The sequence below is a fragment of the Pristis pectinata genome, chromosome 17 (assembly GCF_009764475.1).
Source record: "Pristis pectinata isolate sPriPec2 chromosome 17, sPriPec2.1.pri, whole genome shotgun sequence".
Taxonomy (NCBI): domain Eukaryota; kingdom Metazoa; phylum Chordata; class Chondrichthyes; order Rhinopristiformes; family Pristidae; genus Pristis; species Pristis pectinata.
In genome coordinates, this window is record NC_067421.1 from 5,565,508 (window position 1) to 5,586,379 (window position 20,872).

The window sequence follows — 20,872 nt, forward strand, 5'->3', positions numbered from 1 at the left end:
CAGATTTTTGAGGGAGAATTCCAAATTCCCTTTCAGTGGAGAAATTTGGAGGATGAGTAAAATGGAATTGGGGTAGTTTTCAGGAATGTCATGGAGTCAATGAGCGAGCAGACTACCTTAGGCCTGACTGTCTGTAATGAGACACAATATAATTGAAATAAGAATAGAGTGTGCTGGGAAGAATCTGTGGAGAGAGGAACAGTTCACGTTTTGGGCTAGTGTCTGTTTTGGGTTTCAGAGTTACTTTACCTGGGGCACAGGATAACCTCTGTTTTCTCTTCCACATTTTATAGCTTCTTATTTAAAAAACATACTCCGGTCAATCTTTCTTGGGTCCAAAATGAACAAGGGAGTTTCTTGTACATATTTCAGGAGTTGTCTCCATCTTTGCCGGTTACATTATGTCAATGGGGCTGTAAACATAATGTCTCAAAGACTTGTCACGGGTGGGACTTGTTGGCAAGGCTTATTGTGGGGATGGCTTGTTTCGTCTTGAGAAGGATTTCTCCTACAGAACCATATGTAAGACAGTTTTCATTATTCATTGAGTATTTCTCTGCAACTTCTTGTTCCACCTGCTACCTACAGTTCACGGTTCCTCCTACCTTAGGGTTCGTGTAGAGTCACAGCATTAGATTAGGTGAGCATTGTTCACAAAGTTTGATGCTGCCACAGTTAAATCCCTGCGGTGATAGCAGCACTGTAAGTCACACTAGTATAAAACACTGCTTTTGGTAGAAACCTACAGGATGCACAATGCAGTCATAGTAACCAATTTTATCCCGAAGTATTCTGCAGAATAAAAAAATAAAAATTTCTTTAAATGAGCTTGATACATTGCCACTCTATGAGAGTTTGCAGTCAGTTGGCCTAACTTGGTCATATCAAACTAAGGTTTATTCTACTGCTGTTGGTTAAGCAGCAGTTAGAGAAGAATAACTCTCTTGGGCACCACAGTGCTCCACTACGTAGAACAAGTCTATGGGGCAGGAATGTTGCATCTCATGCCTGGCATTTCTTCTGATGTTTCAGATGACAAAGATTCTTGGGTTTGTAGAAAATGTGAACATTATAGGATTAGGGTGGGTGTGAGGGATTAGATGCACAGAATAATGGACTGACGTCCGGATAAATGGGAGCTCGGAAGCAAAAGTAAACAGGTACCGAGCTCTGAAAGGATGTAACAAAGCTGAGGGAAAGAGAAACAAGCTGGGTGAGAACGCTGGAGGAACCACCGGAATGAATATTAATTGAGATGAAGAAAATGTAGCAGGAGAATAATGTGGAATGAAAAGATGTACAGGTGGTACACCTGAAAGTGGTGTCACAAGTAGACAGGGGTGGTGAAGAAGGCTGTTGGCACCCTGGCCTTCATCAGTCAGGGCACTGGGTAAAGAAGCTGGGACGTTATGTTGCACTTGTACAAGACATTGTTCAGTTTTGGTCACCCTGCCACAGGAAAGATGCCATTAAACTGGAAAGAGTGCAGAGGGGATTTACGAGGATGTTGTCAGGACTCGAGGGACTGAGTTATGGAGAGAGGTTGAGCAGGTTGGGACTTTCTTCATTGGAGTGTAGGAGAATGAGGGGTGATCTTATGGAGGTGTATAAAATTATGAAGGACGTAGATAGGGTGAATGCACACAACCTTTTTCCCAGGGTTGGAGAATCAAGAACTAGAGGCCACAGGTTTAAGGTGAGAGGGGAGAGATTTAATAGGAACCTGAGGGCAATTTTATCGCACAGAGAGTGGTCAGTATATGGAACGAGCTGCCAGAGGAAGTGGGTGAGGCAGGTACATTAACAACGTTTAAAAGGTACTTGGACAGGATATGTTTAGAGGGCTATGGGCCAAATGTGGGCAAATGGGACTGGCTTTGATGGGAATCTTGGTTGGCATGGACCAGACGGGTCAAAGGGCCCATTTCTGTGCTGTATGACTCTATGACTCCATGAGGTGTAACTGGTCCGGATCTGCCATATGATGTCACTGTGCTTTGTCATTCATGACTGCAAAATTTTGAAGGAAATTAGTATTTTCATTTTTTTTAATTACATACCCTTATAATCAAACACGTAGATTTGGGGTTGAAGATTTAGTTATGTTCTACAGAGACTTATAGAAGGCAAACATTTGTGCTTATAGGGAAGAGTACCTCTTTTAAAAAATTTATGAGACATTTGTTGGACCAGAGCAAGTTATCAGGAGTAAGCTTGAGGACTGAACATCTAATGACATGTTGACTGCAGTGAGCTCTGGTCCAGTAGGGGAAGAGCTAACCTTTCCATCTTCCTCGGATTAACTGAGAGCCCAAGCTTTCTGTGGAAAGTTTTCACGTCCTCCTCCCGAACCTCCAAAAGGCATTTGACAAAGTTTCACACACAAGGTTTAAGTCAGAGGCTGGTCTGGGATTCCGAACAGGAGCAGGAAATTGGCTCAGTGGGAATAACAGGCACTTTCAGAAGGTTCTGGAGGGTATTGGTTTATTATTGTCACTTGTACTGAGGTACAGTGAAAAATTTGTCTTGCATACTGTTCATACAGGGGGATGTCAAATGTGATACTCCAGGGTTTTGAATTGGGAACTTTTCAAGCCCTTGAACACTTCTGTAAAAATAAGTGAAGTAGATTCAGAAACTCCATGTATTGTGACTGTATTTTCAGATCCCAAACCAGGAGAGTCGGTGGAAACGGAGGATGAAACTCTGAAGTTACAGCTAAACAAAACGTGTAAGTTGGTTGTGCAATGGTAGGTAAGGTTTAAACCAACCGAGTACGAGGTGCTGTACGTTGGAACGACAGTAAGTGCCCAGCAGCAACCTGGGAGAGCCAGTGAACTGACAGTTGCCATGTCCACTCCACACTCCATGTCCAGTCAGCTGCCTGACCACGCGTCCATGCCGGCACTGTTGTTCTTCTATTCTCATCCCATTTGCCCGCATTAGGACCTTATCCCTCAATGCCTTGCATTTTTCAGTGTCTGCCTGAATGCCTCTTAAACATATTGATTGTATCTGTTTCCACCTCCTCTGACATCAGCGACTCTCTACTGAGAGAGGATGTGGGACTTATCTACAGTGTCAGAAACCTTGAGTGGTGGAGAAACTTGGTCCTCTCAGCTTGGAAAAGATGTGCTTGAGTGGCATTCTTCATAAGATGTACAAGAGAGGGCAATGGGAGAAATTGGTAATGGATGGGGAAGATTTGACACGAATGTTAAGTAATGATTTTTTAACTATATTGTGGCATTAGTGTTTCAAAATTTCAAAATTATAGCAGAAGTGGGAACACCTGGAACTAGAAAAACTGTATAGTTGAAAAAAAGAGGTGGTAAGTTCTGCCAGTTTGCCCTATTGCTATTGGTGCAGCCTTTTATCTTGCGCCATTCCAGAGCGTTTGTGGTTAAGTGTCGGTGTGGAACACGTGAGATCCTGTTTTCTACTGAATACCATGCATTGGTGGGGATGAACCAGCACGAACTGCCTCTGGGTTTCGGCTCAAAGGGGAGCTGGGCCCTCAATGGCACAGCTAATGGAAGTCATCGAACAGTATCTGCGCTGCGTTGTGGCTGAACAGGAGGTCCCCGGGGACGGAAGTGTCACCCGGATTCACACATGCATACCTAGACGTACTAATAGGAGAAGTCATCACCCGTAAAGGGGCAGTGACCACTTGGGGTCATAGCAGACCTACCCTGGGCCGAGATGAAGTGGCATTGGGAGGAGGTGACAAGTGAAGTCCATGTCCCACGGTATTGAGCTCTGAGCACCCAGATTTTTATTATGTGTCTCCGTAGCTGCACACATCCACCACACCCCCACCCTGGCTCCACCCATTTCACTATAACCACCCCTTCCAGTAGGTCAATAGTGGACAGTGTGGGACAGTGGATGGTGGCAGAGGCTGCAGTGGAAAGCTTGAGCAGACTGCTGCTGTGACACTGGATTTCACTGTGGCTAGAGGGAATGCCTGACTGCTCGAGCCCAGAGCCAGGGGATTGGCATCCTCAAGTAAGTCTTAGAAATGCATCCTCACAGGATAGCCAAAACTCCCTTAAATAAAAGCAGAATGTTGGAGGTACTTAGCAGATGGGAGGAGAAAAGAGTTAACAATTCAGAGCAGTGATTTTTCTCAAAGTTAGGAATTCGTTGGGCTGAATTCAACAGGAAGTAGAGTGTAATTGGGTGATGGTCCAGGGCAGGTTAGGAAATGGTCCACCCAGGTGGTACTAAGCAAGGACACCCTTGTTTGTGGCTCATTTGGGCTTGGCTCTCGGGGGCACACACTTACAATTTACTGACAACAGAAAAGTAGATTTGGCAGATAGAGGAGTAAGATAGAGGGCTTTAGGGAAATGGGATTTCACATGGGCAAAGAGGAAGCTGATGGATCCTGGGAGAAAACACAAGGTATGGACGTGTATATTTAATGGAAAGGCTCTGAGGCCGAGATCATTATGACTTTTGGAGGAAAATTGGATAAATCTTTGATGTAGGACGAGGAACTAGCAGGTGGTTTTATTTTTGCAAAGAGCCAGTATAATCTCAATGGGCTGAATGACCTCCTTGTTTCCCCTTTCAGCGGTGAGCTCATCGTGCGCTGGTCCAACAACCTCACTCACAGACGCCGCCTCGCTGACTTGCAGAGATCACTCTACAGGTAAAGGTCCCATTGCTGGTTTTGATTCCTCCCCTGAGTCGCAGCCCCAGTACTGACGTTCACTGGAACCTCTATCTCTGTGGCGTAGTCCACATCTCCAGCACAGGAGCTGCAGCAACCACTTACCCCCCTGCTGGTCTGAAGTGTCGTCCAGAGATCCTTGAGTTAAGTGGAATAGCTCTTTTATCCTGTCCAGTGTTTCAATATAATGTACACTGGAGCATACATCAGACTGCCATGGGCGGCGAGGGAAGAGCTTGCTGCGGCTCTGACTGAGATTTTTAAATCTTTGATGGCCACAGGTGAGGTACCAGATGACTGGAGGATGGCAAATGTGGTCCCGCTTTTCCAGAAAGGCAGCAGGGGAAAGCCCGGTAATTACAGACCTGTGAGCCTAACGTCAGTGGTAGGGAAGTTATCGGAAAACACTCCGAGGGACAGTGTTAGTGATCACCTGGCAAGGCAGGGACTGATCAGAGACAGACAACATGGCTTTGTATAGGGCAGATCTTGTCTGACTGAATTCTTTGAGGAAGTAACAAAGTGTATTGATGAGGGCAGTGCAGTAGATGCGGTTTACATGGACTTCAGTAAGGCCTTCGACAAGGTCCCACCTGGGAGACTGTTGCAAAAGGTGAGGGCCCATCGGATCCAGGACAAGTTGGCAAATTGGGTCCAAAACTGGTTTGGCAACAGGAGACGGGTGATGGGAGAGGGTTGTTTGTGTGTTTCACAGGGATCGGTGCTGGGACTCCTGCAGCTTGTAATATACAGTGGCATGCAAAAGTTTGGGCACCCCTGGTCAAAATTTCTGTTACTCTGAATAGCTAAGTGAGTAAAAGATGACCTGATTTCCAAAAGGCATAAAGTTAAAGATGACACATTTCTTTAATATTTTAAGCAAGATTACTTTTTTATTTCCATCTTTTACAGTTTCAAAATAACAAAAAAGGAAAAGGGCCTGAAGCAAAAGTTTGGGCACCCTGCATGGTCAGTACTTAGTAACACCCCCTTTGGCAAGTATCACAGCTTGTAAATGCTTTCTGTAGCCAGCTAAGAGTCTTTCAATTCTTGTTTGGGGGACCTTCGCCCATTCTTCCCTGCAAAAGGCTTCTAGTTCTGTGAGATTCTTGGGCCGTCTTGCATGCACTGTTCTTTTGAGGTCTATCCACAGATTTTCAATGATGTTTAGGTCAGGGGACTGTGAGGGCCATGGCAAAACCTTCAGCTTGTGCCTCTTGAGGTAGTCCATTGTGGATTTTGAAGTCTGTTGTAGAAGCCATCCTCTTTTCATCTTCAGCTTTTTTACAGACGGTGTGATGTTTGCTTCCAGAATTTGCTGGTATTTAATTGAATTCATTCTTCCCTCTACCAGTGAAATGTTCCCCGTGCCACTGGCTGCAACACAAGCCCAAAGCATGATCGATCCACCCCCGCGCTTAACAGTTGGAGAGGTGTTCTTTTCATGAAATTCTGCACCCTTTTTTCACCAAACTTTCCTGCATCCTCACCACAAAATTCAGCATCAGAAGTTTGCAAAAGAACATCTAAACAAGCCTGATGCATTGTGGAAACAAGTCCTGTGGACTGATGAAGTTAAAATAGAACCTTTTGGCCGCAATGAGCAAAGGTATGTTTGGAGACAAAAGGGTGCAGAATTTCATGAAAAGAACACCTCTCCAACTGTTAAGCGCGGGGGTGGATCGATCATGCTTTGGGCTTGTGTTGCAGCCAGTGGCACAGGGAACATTTCACTGGTAGAGGGAAGAATGAATTCAATTAAATACCAGCAAATTCTGGAAGCAACCATCACACTGTCTGTAAAAAAAGCTGGAGATGAAAAGAGGATGGCTTCTACAACAGGATAACGATCCTAAACACACCTCAAAATCCACGATGGACTACCTCAAGAGGCACAGGCTGAAGGTTTTGCCATGGCCCTCACAGTCCCCCCACCTAAACATCATCGAAATCTGTGGATAGACCTCAAAAGAGCAGTGCATGCAAGGCGGCCCAAGAATCTCACAGAACTAGAAGCTTTTTGCAAGGAAGAATGGGCAAAAATCCCCAAACAAGAATTGAAAGACTCTTAGCTGGCTACAGAAAGCATTTACAAGCTGTGATACTTGCCAAAGGGGGTGTTACTAAGTACTGACCATGCAGGGTGCCCAAACTTTTGCTTCGGGCCTTTTCCTTATTTGTTATTTTGAAACTGTTAAAGATGGAAATAAAAAAGTAATCTTGCTTAAAATATTAAAGAAATGTGTCATCTTTAACTTTATGTCTTTTGGAAATCAGGTCATCTTTTACTCGCTTAGCTATTCACAGTAACAGAAATTTTGACCAGGGGTGCCCAAACCTTTGCATGCCACTGTACATGAATGATTAGGATGTGGATATAGAAGCCATGATCAGTAGGTTCACAGATGACACTACGATTGGTGGAGTTGTTGAGATTGTAGAGAGTAGTCTTGGGCTACCAATACTAGTTGTTTTAAAAATACTGAAATCTTTGAGCTCAGGTATTTTAGACACGAAGTTTTCCACTATTTCTGGGATATCTTTTGTGTCTTCTTCCATGAAGCCAGACACACAAAATTTGTTTAATTTCTTTGCCATTTCCTTCTTGCCCAATATAAGCACCTCTTTCTATGTTGTAAAGAGAATACAAGAATATGAACCTCTGGGACCTCTACTTTTTGTGATATTTATTAACGACTTAGATGAGGGGGTGGAAGGCTGGGTTAGCAAGTTTGCAGATGACACAAAGATTGGTGGTGTTGTGGATAGTGTGGAGGACTGTCGAAGCTTGCAGAGGGATATTGATAGGATGCAGAGCTGGGCTGAGAAGTGGCAGATGGAGTTCAATCCGGAGAAGTGTGAGGTAGTACACTTTGGAAGGACAAACTCCAAGGCGGAGTAAATGGTAAATGGCAGGATTCTGGGTAGTGTGGAGGAGCAGTGGGATCTGGGGGTTCATATCCACAGGTCACTGAAAGTCGCCTCACAGGTGGATAGGGTAGTTAAGAAAGTTTATGGGATGTTAGCTTTCATAAGTCGGGGGATTGAGTTTAAGGCCGCGAAGTGATGATGCAGCTTTACAAAACTCTGGTTAGGCCACACTCAGAGTACTGTGTCCAGTTCTGGTCACCTCATTATAGGAAGGATGTGGAAGCATTGGAAAGGGTGCAGAGGAGATTTACCAGGATGCTGCCTGGATTAGAGAGTATGGATTATGAGGAGAGACTAAAGGAGCTAGGGCTGTTCTCATTGGAGAGGAGGAGGATGAGGGGAGACATGATAGCGGTATACAGGATATTGAGAGGAATAGATAGAGTGGACAGCCAGCAGCTCTTTCCCAGGGCACTAATGCTTAAAACAAGAGGACATGGCTTTAAGGTATTGGGTGGGAAGTTCAAGGGAGATGTCAGAGGGGGGTTTTTCACCCAGAGAGAGGTTGGTGCATGGAATGCGCTGCCTGGGGTGGTGGTGGAGGCTGATACGTTGGTCAAGTTCAAGAGATTGTTAGATAAGCATATGGAGGAATTTAAGATAGAGGGATATGTGGGAGGAAGGGGTTAGATAGTCTTCACTGTGGTTTGAAGGTTGGCACAACATGGTGGGCCGAAGGGCCTGTATTATGCTGTATTATTCTATGGTTCTAACTTCAGTACACATTTAGTTTCTTTAATTTATTCTGTTTCAGTCTGTAAGGGACTCACATTAACTTTAGCTGAACTTTTTTTTAACATATCAATACAAATTCTTATAGTCTACTTTATGTTTGCATCTAGGGTGCTCCCTTACTCAACTCTCGGTCTTCCTTTGCTGAACTCTGATGTTTTCCTAGCCCTCTGGCTTACCGCATTTTTTGGATCATTATATGCCCTTTTGTTTATTCTACTACCCCCCTTAATGTCTCTTGATTGCCACCGATTCTTTGCCTTAGAAGAAGATATTTCTTACAACATTGTTTAAATTATTTAAATGTTAGTCATTGTTTGTTTACTGGGATAGCTCTTAATGTAATTCCCCAGTCTACCGAAGGCAACTTGCACCTCATCCCTTTGTAGTTTGCTCTGTTTCAGATTTTTGGATGTCTTAAAACATATGAAGGTAGATAACTCGCCAGGCCTGACAGGTATATCCAAGAACACTGTGGGAAGCTAGAGAAGAAATTGTGGGAGCCCTGGCTGAGATATTTGCATCATCGTTAGCGAAGGGTGAAGTGCGGGAAGACTGGAGGGTAGTGAATGTTGTGCCTTTATTTAAAAAGGGCTGCAAAGAAAATCCTGGGAACTATAGACCAGTAAACCTAACATCTGTGGTAGGTGAATTACTAGAGTAGATTCTGAGGGGTAAAATATACAAACATTTGGAAAGACAGTGGTTGATCAGGGATAGTCAGCATGTTTTGTGCGTGGGAGATCACGTCTCATGAATTTGATTGAGTTTTTTCTGAAGAAGTGACCAAGAAGGTCGATGAGGGCAGGGTGGTAGATGTGGTCTATATGGACCAGCAAGGCCTTTAATAAGGTTCTGTATGGTAGGCTGTTACGGAAAGTTAGATCAAATGGGATCCAGGGAGAGTTGGCTAATTGGATATGGTTAGTAGGTTTGCAGATGACACTAAAATACGTGGTGTCGTTGACAGTGAAGGTGGTTCAGGATTTAAAGAGGGATCTTGATCAGCTGGGTAAGTGGGCTGAGGAATGGCAAATGGAGTTTAATTCAGATAAGTGCGAGATGTTGCATTTCAGGAAGACAAATGAGGGTAGGACTTTCACAGTGAACAGTCAGGCCCTGGGGAGTGTTGTGGAACAGAGGGACCTAGGAGTTCACTGAAAGTGGCATCGCAGGTAGACAGGATGTTGAAGAAGGCTTTTGGCACAGTGGCCTTCATCAGTCAGGGCACTGAGTATAGAAGTTGGGATGTTATGTTGCAATTGTACAAGATGTTGATGAGGTCACATTTGGAATATTGTGTTCAGTTTTGGTCACCCTGCTATAGGAGAGATGCCATTAAGCTGGAAGAACTGCAGAGGAGATTTGAGGATGTTGCTGGGACTCAAGGGACTGAGTTATGGAGAGAGGTTGAGCAGGTTGGGACTTTTGTCATTGGAGTGTGGGAGAATGAGGGGTGATCTTATAGAGGTGTATAAAATCATGAGGGACATAGATAGCATGAATGCGCACAGTCTGTTTCCCAGGATTGGCGAATCAAGAACTAGAGGGCACAGGTTTAAGGTGAGAGGGGAGAGATTTAATAGGAACCTGAGGGACAACTTTTTCACCCAGAGGGTGGTCAGTATATGGAACGAGCTGCCAGAAGAAGTGGGTGAGGCAGGTACATTAACAACATTTAAAAGGTACTTGGTCAGGTACATGGATAGGAAAGGTTTAGAATGATATGTACCAAAATCGGACAGATGGGACGAGCTTAGATCGGAATCTTGGTTGGCATGGACCAGTTGGGCCGAAGGGCCTGTTTCCATGCTGTACGACTGTAATACCCTGGGTTCACATTGAACGATTTCACTTTCACTGTAAAACTGTTATCGTAGGATCGCTGAACCTTAAAGGTCCCTCAATTATGAGACCGTGCACTAATCCTTCCATATTACTCAATACTAGATTGAAAATAGTTGGTTCCTTTGTTGGTCCCTCAATGAGATGTAAAAAAAAATCTCATTGCACTTCATGGATTCCTCCTCGCCCTTGCTGCTGCAAGCTTTGTTTGCCCATGAAGGTTAGTCTCCCGTGAATATTGTAGCACTCTTGTTACATGCACCTCTGATTGTCTGATTTATATGTGTAAGGGATACAGCTCCCACTAACCCTTCTTCCCTTGCTGCTCCGTAGCTCCATTCTGATTCTACTTCTTAAAAAATAAACTATGGATGCTGGAAATCAGAAATAAAAACAGAGGAAAGAAGTCAAAAGGAAACCCGTTTCTCTTGTAGCCCCAGCCTCGGGTAGAATGCTTGTTTTATTTCAGATTTCCAGCACCTGCAGGTTTCCTCACTTTTCCCGGTTCTGATGAAAGGTCGGTGACATGAGATTTTAATTCTGCTTCTCTCTCCGCCGATGCTGCCTGATTTGCTGATTCCGCTGTGTTTTCGGACCTAAGATCCTTCCCATCTCTTGCCTTTATTGCAATCTTTAACGTCAGGGCTACTTCAGCTCATTTTCCATTTCTCCTGTCTCTTCTATTAATTAAATATCCTGGAATATTTAATCCTCAACCTTGGCCACTTTTCAACCATGTCTCTGCACCGATCATACCCATTAATTTCTGTTTGTGCCATGAATTCATCTACCTTATAATGAATTCTGTGTGCTTTCAAATAAATAGTCTGTCCTTTTTACCATTTTTCCTGTTTGACTCTTAACTGTATGTTTGCTCCTTCCCTTTCTGACAGACTTTGATACCTGAACTATTGCTCCGTCCTTTCTCCAACCTTCAGTATTTCCCCTCCTCCCCACTCTACAGTTCAAAGACTTTTCTACAGCTTTAGTTATCCATTGTGCCTGATCCCTGGTCCCAACCCACTCCATCCCAGCAGAGCAAATCCAACATTCCTCCAGCACTGGTTCCGGGGCCCCGTCGATTAGAACTCGTTCCACCTCACCCACCCCCTCCCCGAGGAAAAAAAAAGTCCTGCTTTTGGTAGTTGCATTTTTGGCTGGCTGGTTAGACTTAGGGTAGAGATGGTGGGGCGTTTATTTTCAAAACATTTCAAATAATGGAGTCAAGTTATATGTAAGCCATGTTGGACATATACAACAGATCCGACGTTGTTTGAAAATGCCACCATGTCTTACACATCATCTGAGAAGAGAACCATGTTCATGCATTCCTGCTGTGTTAGGAACTGGTCTTGCTGCTGACATTTCACTTAAAGCACTTGATTGCTTTAAAGTGCTTTGTTTCACGGAAGGCCCTTTTAGAATGTATGTCTTTCTTAAGGACAGGAATCATAAGGCTACATATCATAAGTTACATATCATGTCAAAGCCTAATTGTAACCCTGCAGTATAGCTTCAGTTCTGGGCATTCAAAGTCTTTGGATCGGCTGCATTTTTTGGTGTTGCTGCCTGCAGGTTTATCGCAGACAGTTACCAGAAATAGTGGAAGATCAGAGGCATAGAGGGTAATGAAACACAAAGAACACTTACTGCATGAACTTGAGCTTGTGATTTTTTTAAAAATTAAAATGACTTTTTAATTTAATTTCGTCAATGCGCATGGTTGGCAGAATTCTTTGCTGCACATTGACTGGTAAATGTGGGTGTTGGACATTTAGGATCTCGGCTTCCCCTCAGACACACTATACTTGTTACTTGTGGTCTGGTCTTCAGGGATGTAGCTACACTGCCAAATATCTGACTGTACTGTTCTATAGTAATGCCTCCTAAACATTCAAGCTACACATTTGGACTTCCACACAGAACTCTCCAATTTCCATTAGGGCAAAAACATGGTGAGGTCAGGCCAATCACAACCTGGTTGTTTTATACCAGGTCAGTGATCAAACTACACTTGAATCATCTCGAGGTATATAATGATGTAAAAGAATGAAGGTGCCATGATTCCTTCATCAGCGGAAGCCCCTTAAACAAAATAAATTCTAAGTGCTTCAATTTTTAAAAAAAATTGATACAATTGCTGAGAGCAGGTATCAGAAGTTCCTAACCTTGGCTTCCAGATACGTTTCAGGTGTTCCTTCACTGCTGAGATTGGCTAATAAATTGCCTATCTTCACAGAAATAAAAACAGCGTGTTAGCATTTTAAACCACCTTTCATTTGAGTGTGTTCTAAAAACTAAAGTATGAATGCACTTTACCTCCTCCACGACCGCCTATAAACCACGACACATTCTCATTTACTATCCTTTGGAACATAGAGTCGTAGAGCAATACAACACGGATACAGGCCCTTCGGCCCAACCAGTCCATGCCGACCACGATGCCCACCCAGCTAGTCCCAATTTCCTGCGTTTGACCCATATCCCTCCAAGCCTCGCCCCTCCATGTACCTATCCAAGTGCTTCTTAACTGATCCTATTGTACCTGCCTCACCCACTTCCTCTGGCAGCTCGTTGCATACACTCACCACCCTCTGCGTGGAAAAAGTTGTCCCTCAGGTCCCTTTTAAATCTCTCCCCTCTCACCCTAAATCTGTGCCCCTTCGTTTTGGACTCCCCTACCCTGGGGAAAAGACTGTTACCGTCTACCTCGTCTATGCCCCTCATGGTTTATACACCTCTATAAGATCACCGGTCATTCTCCTACGCTCCAAGGAATAAAGACCTAGCCCGGCCAAACTCTCCCTGTAGCTCAGGCCCTGCAGTCCTGGCAACATCCTCATAAATCTTTTCTGTGCTCCTTCCAGCTTAACCACGTCTTTCCTATAGCAGGGTGACCACAGGTGTACACAGTGCTCCGAGTGTGGCCTCACCTGCCCGATATGTTTTACCTCCAAGATGTGGCAGCGCACCTAACTCATCTGACAACCCGTGCTGCAGCAACAAAGCAAGGGAGCTTCATCTTCCTTAGCTTCAGCTATCGATCCATAAGTGTTTTAATTAATCTCTTCCTGAAGTTTACTTCCCCTTCTCCTTCCAGTGGAAGTGCGGTTAACAAAGAACTGAGGAGTTGAACCCTGAGGCCTCTGACTATCTGGAAATTGACTGCATTGTGTCCCTGTTGCAGGCAAGCGGCATTCTCAGAGAGGTGCCCAGCGCCGAGCTCTGCTGCCAGAAGATGGGGTCAGAGAGCAGAGGGCAGCACTGAAGGAGCCCCAGAAGCAGAGCTGCACCCGGCAGAAGCTCTCCACCGAGGCAGCTAACAGGAGGTACAGAAAGAGCTCCCCCCCCTCCCCACTCGTACTCATCAGTCCCTCAGTAACACTTCCTTCAGTGATTGTGGGTCTGGGGTGGGCTGGACTGACATTGAGGGAATCCCAATCTTTATCAAGCCACACAGTGCAGAATGGCCTATGCGGAAATAACCACAGAGTTAAGTACTGCCCAGGGAGTAAGAAAAGGATGCATGGCATAGTGGGTTAAACTGGGGCTTTTAACCTGTGGGGTCTGGTGTTACCTCCAGTTCCAGAGTGACTTGTGAATCTTCTATCCAACCTGGGCTACAAGGGTCCACTGTGGAATGAGTTTGGGCAGCCTTACCCCTGTCCATGGCCCTGCCCTGCCCTGCCTCGCCCAGAGAACATTAGTAGGTGTCCCTGAGGTTGGGTGGTCTGGAGGGGGCTTCACTGTGCATGAGGTGAGTCCGAGCGGCACCATTGAATCTTATCGTCATGTAATGGTTACAGAGTGCTCCACAGGGCAACTCGAGTTCCGCCTGAGGCCCTTCTCCACAGCCTTGCAAATTTTCCCCACTCCCTCTGGAAGATCACAATGGAACCTGCAGACAGTCCCGGTTCCATCCACACACTGCGGAAAAATGCTTTTTCCTCATGTCACTCCTAATTCTCTCCACTAAAACCTCTGGTCCTCAATCCCTCCACCAGTGGGACCACTATCCGGACTCTTCATCATTTTATATGCTTCTGTCAGATCTCCCCTCACTAAATTCTCCCCTTACTAATTCTCTTTTCCAAAGAAAACGGTCCCTGCCTCTTTAATCCATCCTTGTAATCCTAGTCCCTCATCCCTATAAAATTCTGCTGGATCTTTCTGCCAATCTTTGGTTCCAATTCATCTGATCCACACTCATCCCATGAAATTAGCCTTCTCTAATTCATTATGTTTGTCTTGGATTACTCCTGCTCCTTTCCTACAACTAACTTAAGATGTTGTCATCGCCACCTCCTGAATGCTGCCCTGCCAGATCTTGGTGTACTTGACAGTCATTCCCTGGAACCAGATCCAGCAGTGCCTCCTTGCTCACTGGAGCAGCAACACCCTGTTCTAGAAAATTAAACCTGGGCACAGTTTAGAAACTCTCTGCTCTTCCCATTGCCAGTTTCACATTGACTAAAGCCCCCCATTATGACAGCTCTGTGCTTTTTGCACTTCTCAGTAACCTCCTTGCATATTTGCTCCTCTGTATCTCTTTGTACCCAGAAATATTTAATGCCTAGTGCACCCCACTCTGAGCCAAGTTTCTGTTGTTGACATTACATTGTATTCCCACGTGGCTCTGTGCCTGTAGTTCACCAACATCATTTGCCACACTTTGCGCATTCACAAAAATGCATATTAATTGAATTTAGTGATCTAATTTACATTCTCATACACCCTGGTAAAATCTCTTGTGCTGATCTCTCTACTTCTTTTGCCTTTGATTTTCTCATAATTTTTCCTCTCGATCTCCATTTGCTGGTACGCTCGGCCCCCTGCTGCTACTCTCTGAGGTGTTGCCCTGCACTTTGCCATTTCCTTGCTGATTACTTCCATCTTAGCTTTACTGTCTTCTGATTCCGCTCTCAGGCCAAACTGTGACTGTGACTCTTAACGTTATTGTGAGGTATGTGGGTAGTCACCTGACTGAAACACAGCTTGAATAACCTGCCGTCCATCTATTCAGGAATCCCAACGGATTAGTGTCTGTTCACCAGGTAATTTTACCACACTCCTTTTCCTTTCGCCAAAACCCCAGTTCCTGTCCTGTCTATAAGCTGACCTGGTTCACTGGAACATTTATTACAGTACTGCCCAACATCAAAGAAAGTGAAATAGAAGTGTGTCGGAGCCTTACATCCAATAGTCCGTAAGATCTGCTGGTCTGGTACCACCAAAGTCCTGAACATGCTGGATTATCAGAGTTTTCCAACAACAGCGTTGTGCTAAATTTCCCTCCCCCCACCCACCCCACAAGGATATTGGTCCTTTCTGTTGTGTCTTGTAAAGGTCGGCTGTCCCACAAATAGAGTCCCAGTTCCTCAGGAATCCTACACCATCTCACCAGCATTCTTTATCTTTTCCTTTGGATGTATCCAAGTGCAGGCCTATCTTTTGCTATGTGCCCATTAAGCACAGGATTGAGACCGAGTTAAAGTCACGGACATCTGCAGCAAGCTAGAGTTGAGGTTTCATCCCATCGGATTCGATTGAACCCTGGTACCTGTGGATTAATGGGCAACGTTGAACATACGCTCCCTGCTTCCAAGTTATTATCTTCCTTGAAGCCTGCAGAGCAAATATGAGAATGTACTAAATAGTGCTTCACACCAACACAGATCTGTCTGTTGTAGGTGCAATGGGACGGCACTCTCCCAACAAGCTTGTGCGGCTTTACCCGTGCTGACTCTTCACCCAGAATTGGACAAGGCCCAGATGCTCATCACATCTCTCACACCCCTTCTGATCCAGGTTAATCCTTCTGGGTCACCGCGGGCTCCAACACTGCAGGAATGCGCAGTCATTGTCCGACACTTGCACAACACCAGCAGCCTGCAGTCTCAGGAGGTAAGAATGCTGTGTTCATCATCGAGGGCTTTGTACCTCAGCAAGGCTCCAGGGTTAATACCAGCCCACCATTTGATGAGTAAATGAAACAAACTCGGTTTTCTTCTCAATGCAGCAAAACAAGAGGGGCCCTCCTGCACTCACTCTCTGCACTTGTGCCTTGGCCACTCCTTGTTTGATCACAGGCTGGGGAGAGGGCAGCCCCGGGGAGGAAGCGGGTGGGAGGAGCAGGGGGTGGTAGTCCCAAGGAAGGGTCCTGACCCGGATCGTTGACCGCCTGCTTTTCTCCACGGATGCTGCCTGGCCTGCTGAGTTCCTCCAGCACCATTGTGATTTTCATCCTTGTTTGATCACAGTCCCCCACCAAGCTGGGCATTAGAGCCGGTCTCCCTGGCTCCAGGCTGGCTGTCGATTGCAGTCCTTTACTGATGAATGTTTATAAGTGTATTAGATCAACAGTCATTCACAAATTATTCACTATCTGAAATTCTTCACAAACATATCTCCCACTTCCATGCTTGACATATTATGTCTACCTATCAAAGGTTTATTTGTGTGGGTGTCAGTGGCTAGTCCAGTGTTTATTGGTTACCCCTAATCTCCCTTAAAAGGTGACGCCAAACTGCCTTCTGATCTCTGCAGTGCATGTGGTGAAAACTCTCAGTCCCTGAGAGAGCTGCGACACAGTGACGGTGAAGGACCAGTTGTATATTTCCAAGAGAGGATGGTGTGTGCATTGGAGGGGAATCTGTGGGGACAGTCAGCGCGTACTTGTTGCTCTGATCTCCAGCGGTGGAGACCTGCTGTCAAAGGTGCAAGTTGCTGCAGTGCATTTGGTGAATGGTACACACCGTAGCTGGCGTATGTCAGTGGTAAAAGGAGCCATGTTCAGTTTGGTGTGTGGGTGCCAGTCAAATGGGCTGCTTTGTCTTGGATGTTGTCAAGCTTTCTGAGTATCGTTGCAGCTGCACTCACTCCAACAAAGGAAGACTGTTCCAACACACTCCTGATGGGCCTTGTAGATGGTGGAAAGACTTGGGAGCTGTGTACTCCCGTGATATAGATCAGCTGCAGATGTGGGCAGAGAAGTGGCAGATGGAGTTTAACCCTGATAACTGTGAGGTGTTGCACCTTGGTAGGACTAATGTCAAGAGGCAGTACACTCTAAAGGGCAAGACCCTTAACAGTGTTGAAGAGCAGAGAGACCTTGGGGTGCAAGTCCATGACTCATTGAAAGTGGCTACTCCATAAGAAGGCTTATGGAATGCTTGCATTTATTAATTGGGGTATTGAGTAGAGGAGTCAAGAAGTTATGTTGCATCTCTATAGAACTCTGGTTAGGCTGCATTTAGAGTATCGTGTGCAATTCTGGTCACCTCACTATAGGAAGGATGTCGAGGCTTTAGAGAGGGTGCAGAAGAGGTTTACCAGGATGCTGCCTGGATTAGAGGGCATGTGCTATCAGGAGAGGCTGGACAAACTTGGGCTCTTTTCTCTGGAGCGGTGGAGGCTGAGGGGTGATCTGTTGGAGGTGTATAAAATTATGAGGGGCTTAGATAGGGTGGACAAGCAATATCTTCTTCCCATTATTGAGCGATCCAATACCAGAGGGCATGTATTTAAGGTGAGAGGGGGTAGGTTCAGAACAGACGTGAGGGGTATATTTTTTACTGAGAGGGTGGTGGATGCAAATTCACTGGGGACTTTTAAGAGGGGCTTGGATGGGCACATGAATGAGAGAAAAATAGAGGGATATGGGCATTCTGTAGGTAGGAGGGATTAGCTATGTCAGCACAACATTGTGGGCCGAAGGGCCTGTTCTGTGCTGTACTGTTCTATGTTCTCAATGGTGATCCCTTCACCCACAGCGCAGGCAGATGATGGGGACTTGCTGGTGTACTATCACTGAATGTCAAGGGAGGTACGTTAGACGTTAGATTATCTGACGTGTGTGCAAAGGTTCTGTCTCCTCATCCGGTCACGTCTGAGTGCCGTCCATGTCTTGCTGCATGCAGACAGGCTTGGGCCCTTCATTGTCTGGGGGGTCGTGAGCAGAGCTGTACCTTGTGCAGTTGTACAGTGTGATACAGGAGAACAACATGCATTGTTTATTTTGAATACTCGGTGGTGTCAGGAACATAAAGCAATGGCATATAACGTCAGCCAGCCTGAGAGTTCCAAACACAGCCTGACCGTGACTCCCGGCTAACATTACTGTGAGGGACTGTGGCAGGCACTGTAGTGAATTAGTTGATTCATGATTTCCCTCTGGCCCTCCTCCTTGCCACTCCCCTCTGTCGTTGGGATACAGCACTTTGGAGGTGGTAGCCTTCCGATACCTTGCCCTGGAGCACTCTGTGTGACACCGAGCCGGGAGTGTAAGCAGGAGATTCTTCCACGGGAGAGGCAGCTCATCCCAGTGCTCCACTCTCACAAGTGCACAGCATCTCTTCCCGGAGAATTACCAGCTCCTCTACCTCGTCAACTGACATCCAGTTGTTTTGCATCTGCAGCCGACATCACCAGTGGGACCGGGAATAGAATGATCCAACTAAAATGAGTCTTCTAAGTGTGTCTTTGGGACCCTTGTTATGTTTGAATCGCATTAGTCCGTGTGGCCTCACTGACCTAATTCCAATAGCAGAACTTGACGTTGGGCACACCCCACCCACACCCCCCCACCCCCCCTGCTGGGTTACTGATGCTGTCCGTTGGAAGACACCTGTCTTCCAGGGGCAGGGAACGAATAAACACTCCCCCTGTAACATGTATCCAATGGTCTCCCATAGCTCCTACGCCTGAGGACAAGTTTGAAAGATCTGTTATACTGCAACAAATGGACTCCGGATGCTTACCTCCTCGCCAAGGCTTACCTAGCTGAGCTGAGTCAGTGAGTGTTTGTCACAGTCTATCGGAAATTATAATAACTGTTTTGTAACTGTACTGGGTATAAGAGGGACTCAATTGAGCAACTATGAATTAACATATGGACTAGAGTTCTTGTACTTGATGAGTAAGTTCCCAATCCTTTCCATTTGTAAGCATGTTGTGATGAACACTATAAACCAGAGGGTTGTCAACATTTCAGGCCATTAAAAGCCTTTAGCCATCCTCACAACACCCTCGAATGCCTGGCTGGCTGTGGGTTTCACTGCAAGATTCACCCCTGTTCTCTGCAGCCCACAGCACCCCTCTGCTGGGGAATCAATACCAACACGTGTTTGGTGGGGGAGCATGGAGAGCCGGGAATTCTCCAGGAAGGGACGAGTGCTCCTTGTCAAGAGATTTACAAGTACTCAGGGTGATGTCTGACAGAGTAGAGTTTGACATCCGTGAGATGGGAAGGTCATCAGAGAACAACAAACGCTTGAAGTTCACAGATCTGTAGGGCGTTTAGTGATGGTGGATGGGGAGTTAACGACACCTTGCTTTACTCTACAGAACACAGTCCTAAGCACAGGAGCCCCATGGGTGTCCTCAATGTCAGCTCTTCCTGTCAGGTGATTGAAAATCAACATCTACATGCTGGGAATCTGCGGAGAGTGCTGGAAACACTCAGCAGGTCAGGCAGCATCTGTAGGAGGAAAGAAACAGTTAATGTTTTAGGTCAAAGACCTTTCATCAGAGCTGAGAAAGTGGAAATCCGTTGGTTTTAAATAGCTGAGATGGTGAGGGGATGGTGTGAATAGACAAAGGGAATATCTCCGATAGGGCAAGCCCAGGGTTGCCACAGTGATTCCGGTGTTATGGAGCCGCCTGGTTGTTAAGGGAGAGAAAACACGGTGTAAAGTGCAGGTCAAAGCTGTGGCTGACACCGGAAACTAGAAAAGGAAGCTGACAACCTGTGACACTACCTCTCTCCACAGACGCTACCTGATCGGCTGCATTTCCAATATTCTTCCTCTGCTTTCAGATCTCAGCCACGGCTCTGGCCGATATCTCACAGTTTTATTGTCCCTCTGTTTCCCTCACTAAATCCATCGACCAGACAGCTCGGTGGAAGCTAGATCTCCTGCCTGACATCACAGATCTTCCCTTTGTCCTGACCATCACCCCTGACCACTCTCTCTGCTACTTAAAACTAACTGGTCTTTTGATGAAAGGTCTTGGACCTCAATCATTGACTCTGTTTTTCTCTCCACAGATGCTGCCTGACCTGCTGAGTGTTTCCAGCAGGTTCTGTTTTAATCCCGGTCAGTATTTGTCACATGGTGTGTAAAACCAAAAACTAAGATCATTTTCCCTCAGCTGAAGAGTTGCTCTGTGGAGTACTGTTGAGGTGTGAGCAACGTTCGGAGGCACGGTTTAACTTTGTGGATTTTTCCCTCCCAGGGAACAGGACATCGTGCAACTGCCCCGAGTGCCTTTGAAAGAGCCAGCTAGAAAGCTGTAAGTTCACTGAGTGTTGTGGCTGTACCTGCAGTCCTTGATCTAAACTGGCAGACAGTGGAGTCTAGCTGGAACAAGGGTAGAACACATCAGGAGGGGTAGTTTAAAGACCCCCTGGCAGTGTTGGGCCGATTATAAGTTGATGTGCAGATAACAGAAATAATCACGGGGATGTCTTTCATGGAATCACACAGCACAGAAACGGGCCCTTTTTACCCACTTCGTCCATGCCAACCGTGCTGTCTGTCTGTGCTAATCCCATTAACCTGCATTAGGCCCACATCCCTCTGCTCCTTTCCCATTCAAGTCCCTATACAAAAGTCATTGTACCTGCCTCCACCACCTCCTCTGGCAGCTCGTTCCAGATACCCACCACCCTGTGATGAAGAA

The 20,872-nt window shown here is 45.8% G+C and overlaps 1 protein-coding gene across 2 annotated transcripts in view; it reads left to right on the forward strand.

The window, feature by feature from the left end:
• LOC127579338 (coiled-coil domain-containing protein 74B-like) overlaps positions 1 to 20,872 on the forward strand; it is a 35,695-nt gene that overhangs the window by 11,340 nt on the left and 3,483 nt on the right. For both annotated transcript variants that reach the window (XM_052032070.1, XM_052032071.1), the window contains exons 4-9: positions 2,666 to 2,731; positions 4,583 to 4,660; positions 13,377 to 13,518; positions 15,880 to 16,093; positions 18,883 to 18,983; positions 20,426 to 20,482. In XM_052032070.1, coding sequence (XP_051888030.1) covers positions 2,666 to 2,731; positions 4,583 to 4,660; positions 13,377 to 13,518; positions 15,880 to 16,093; positions 18,883 to 18,983; positions 20,426 to 20,482 — 658 coding nt within the window. The remainder of the gene's footprint in view (positions 1 to 2,665; positions 2,732 to 4,582; positions 4,661 to 13,376; positions 13,519 to 15,879; positions 16,094 to 18,882; positions 18,984 to 20,425; positions 20,483 to 20,872) is intronic.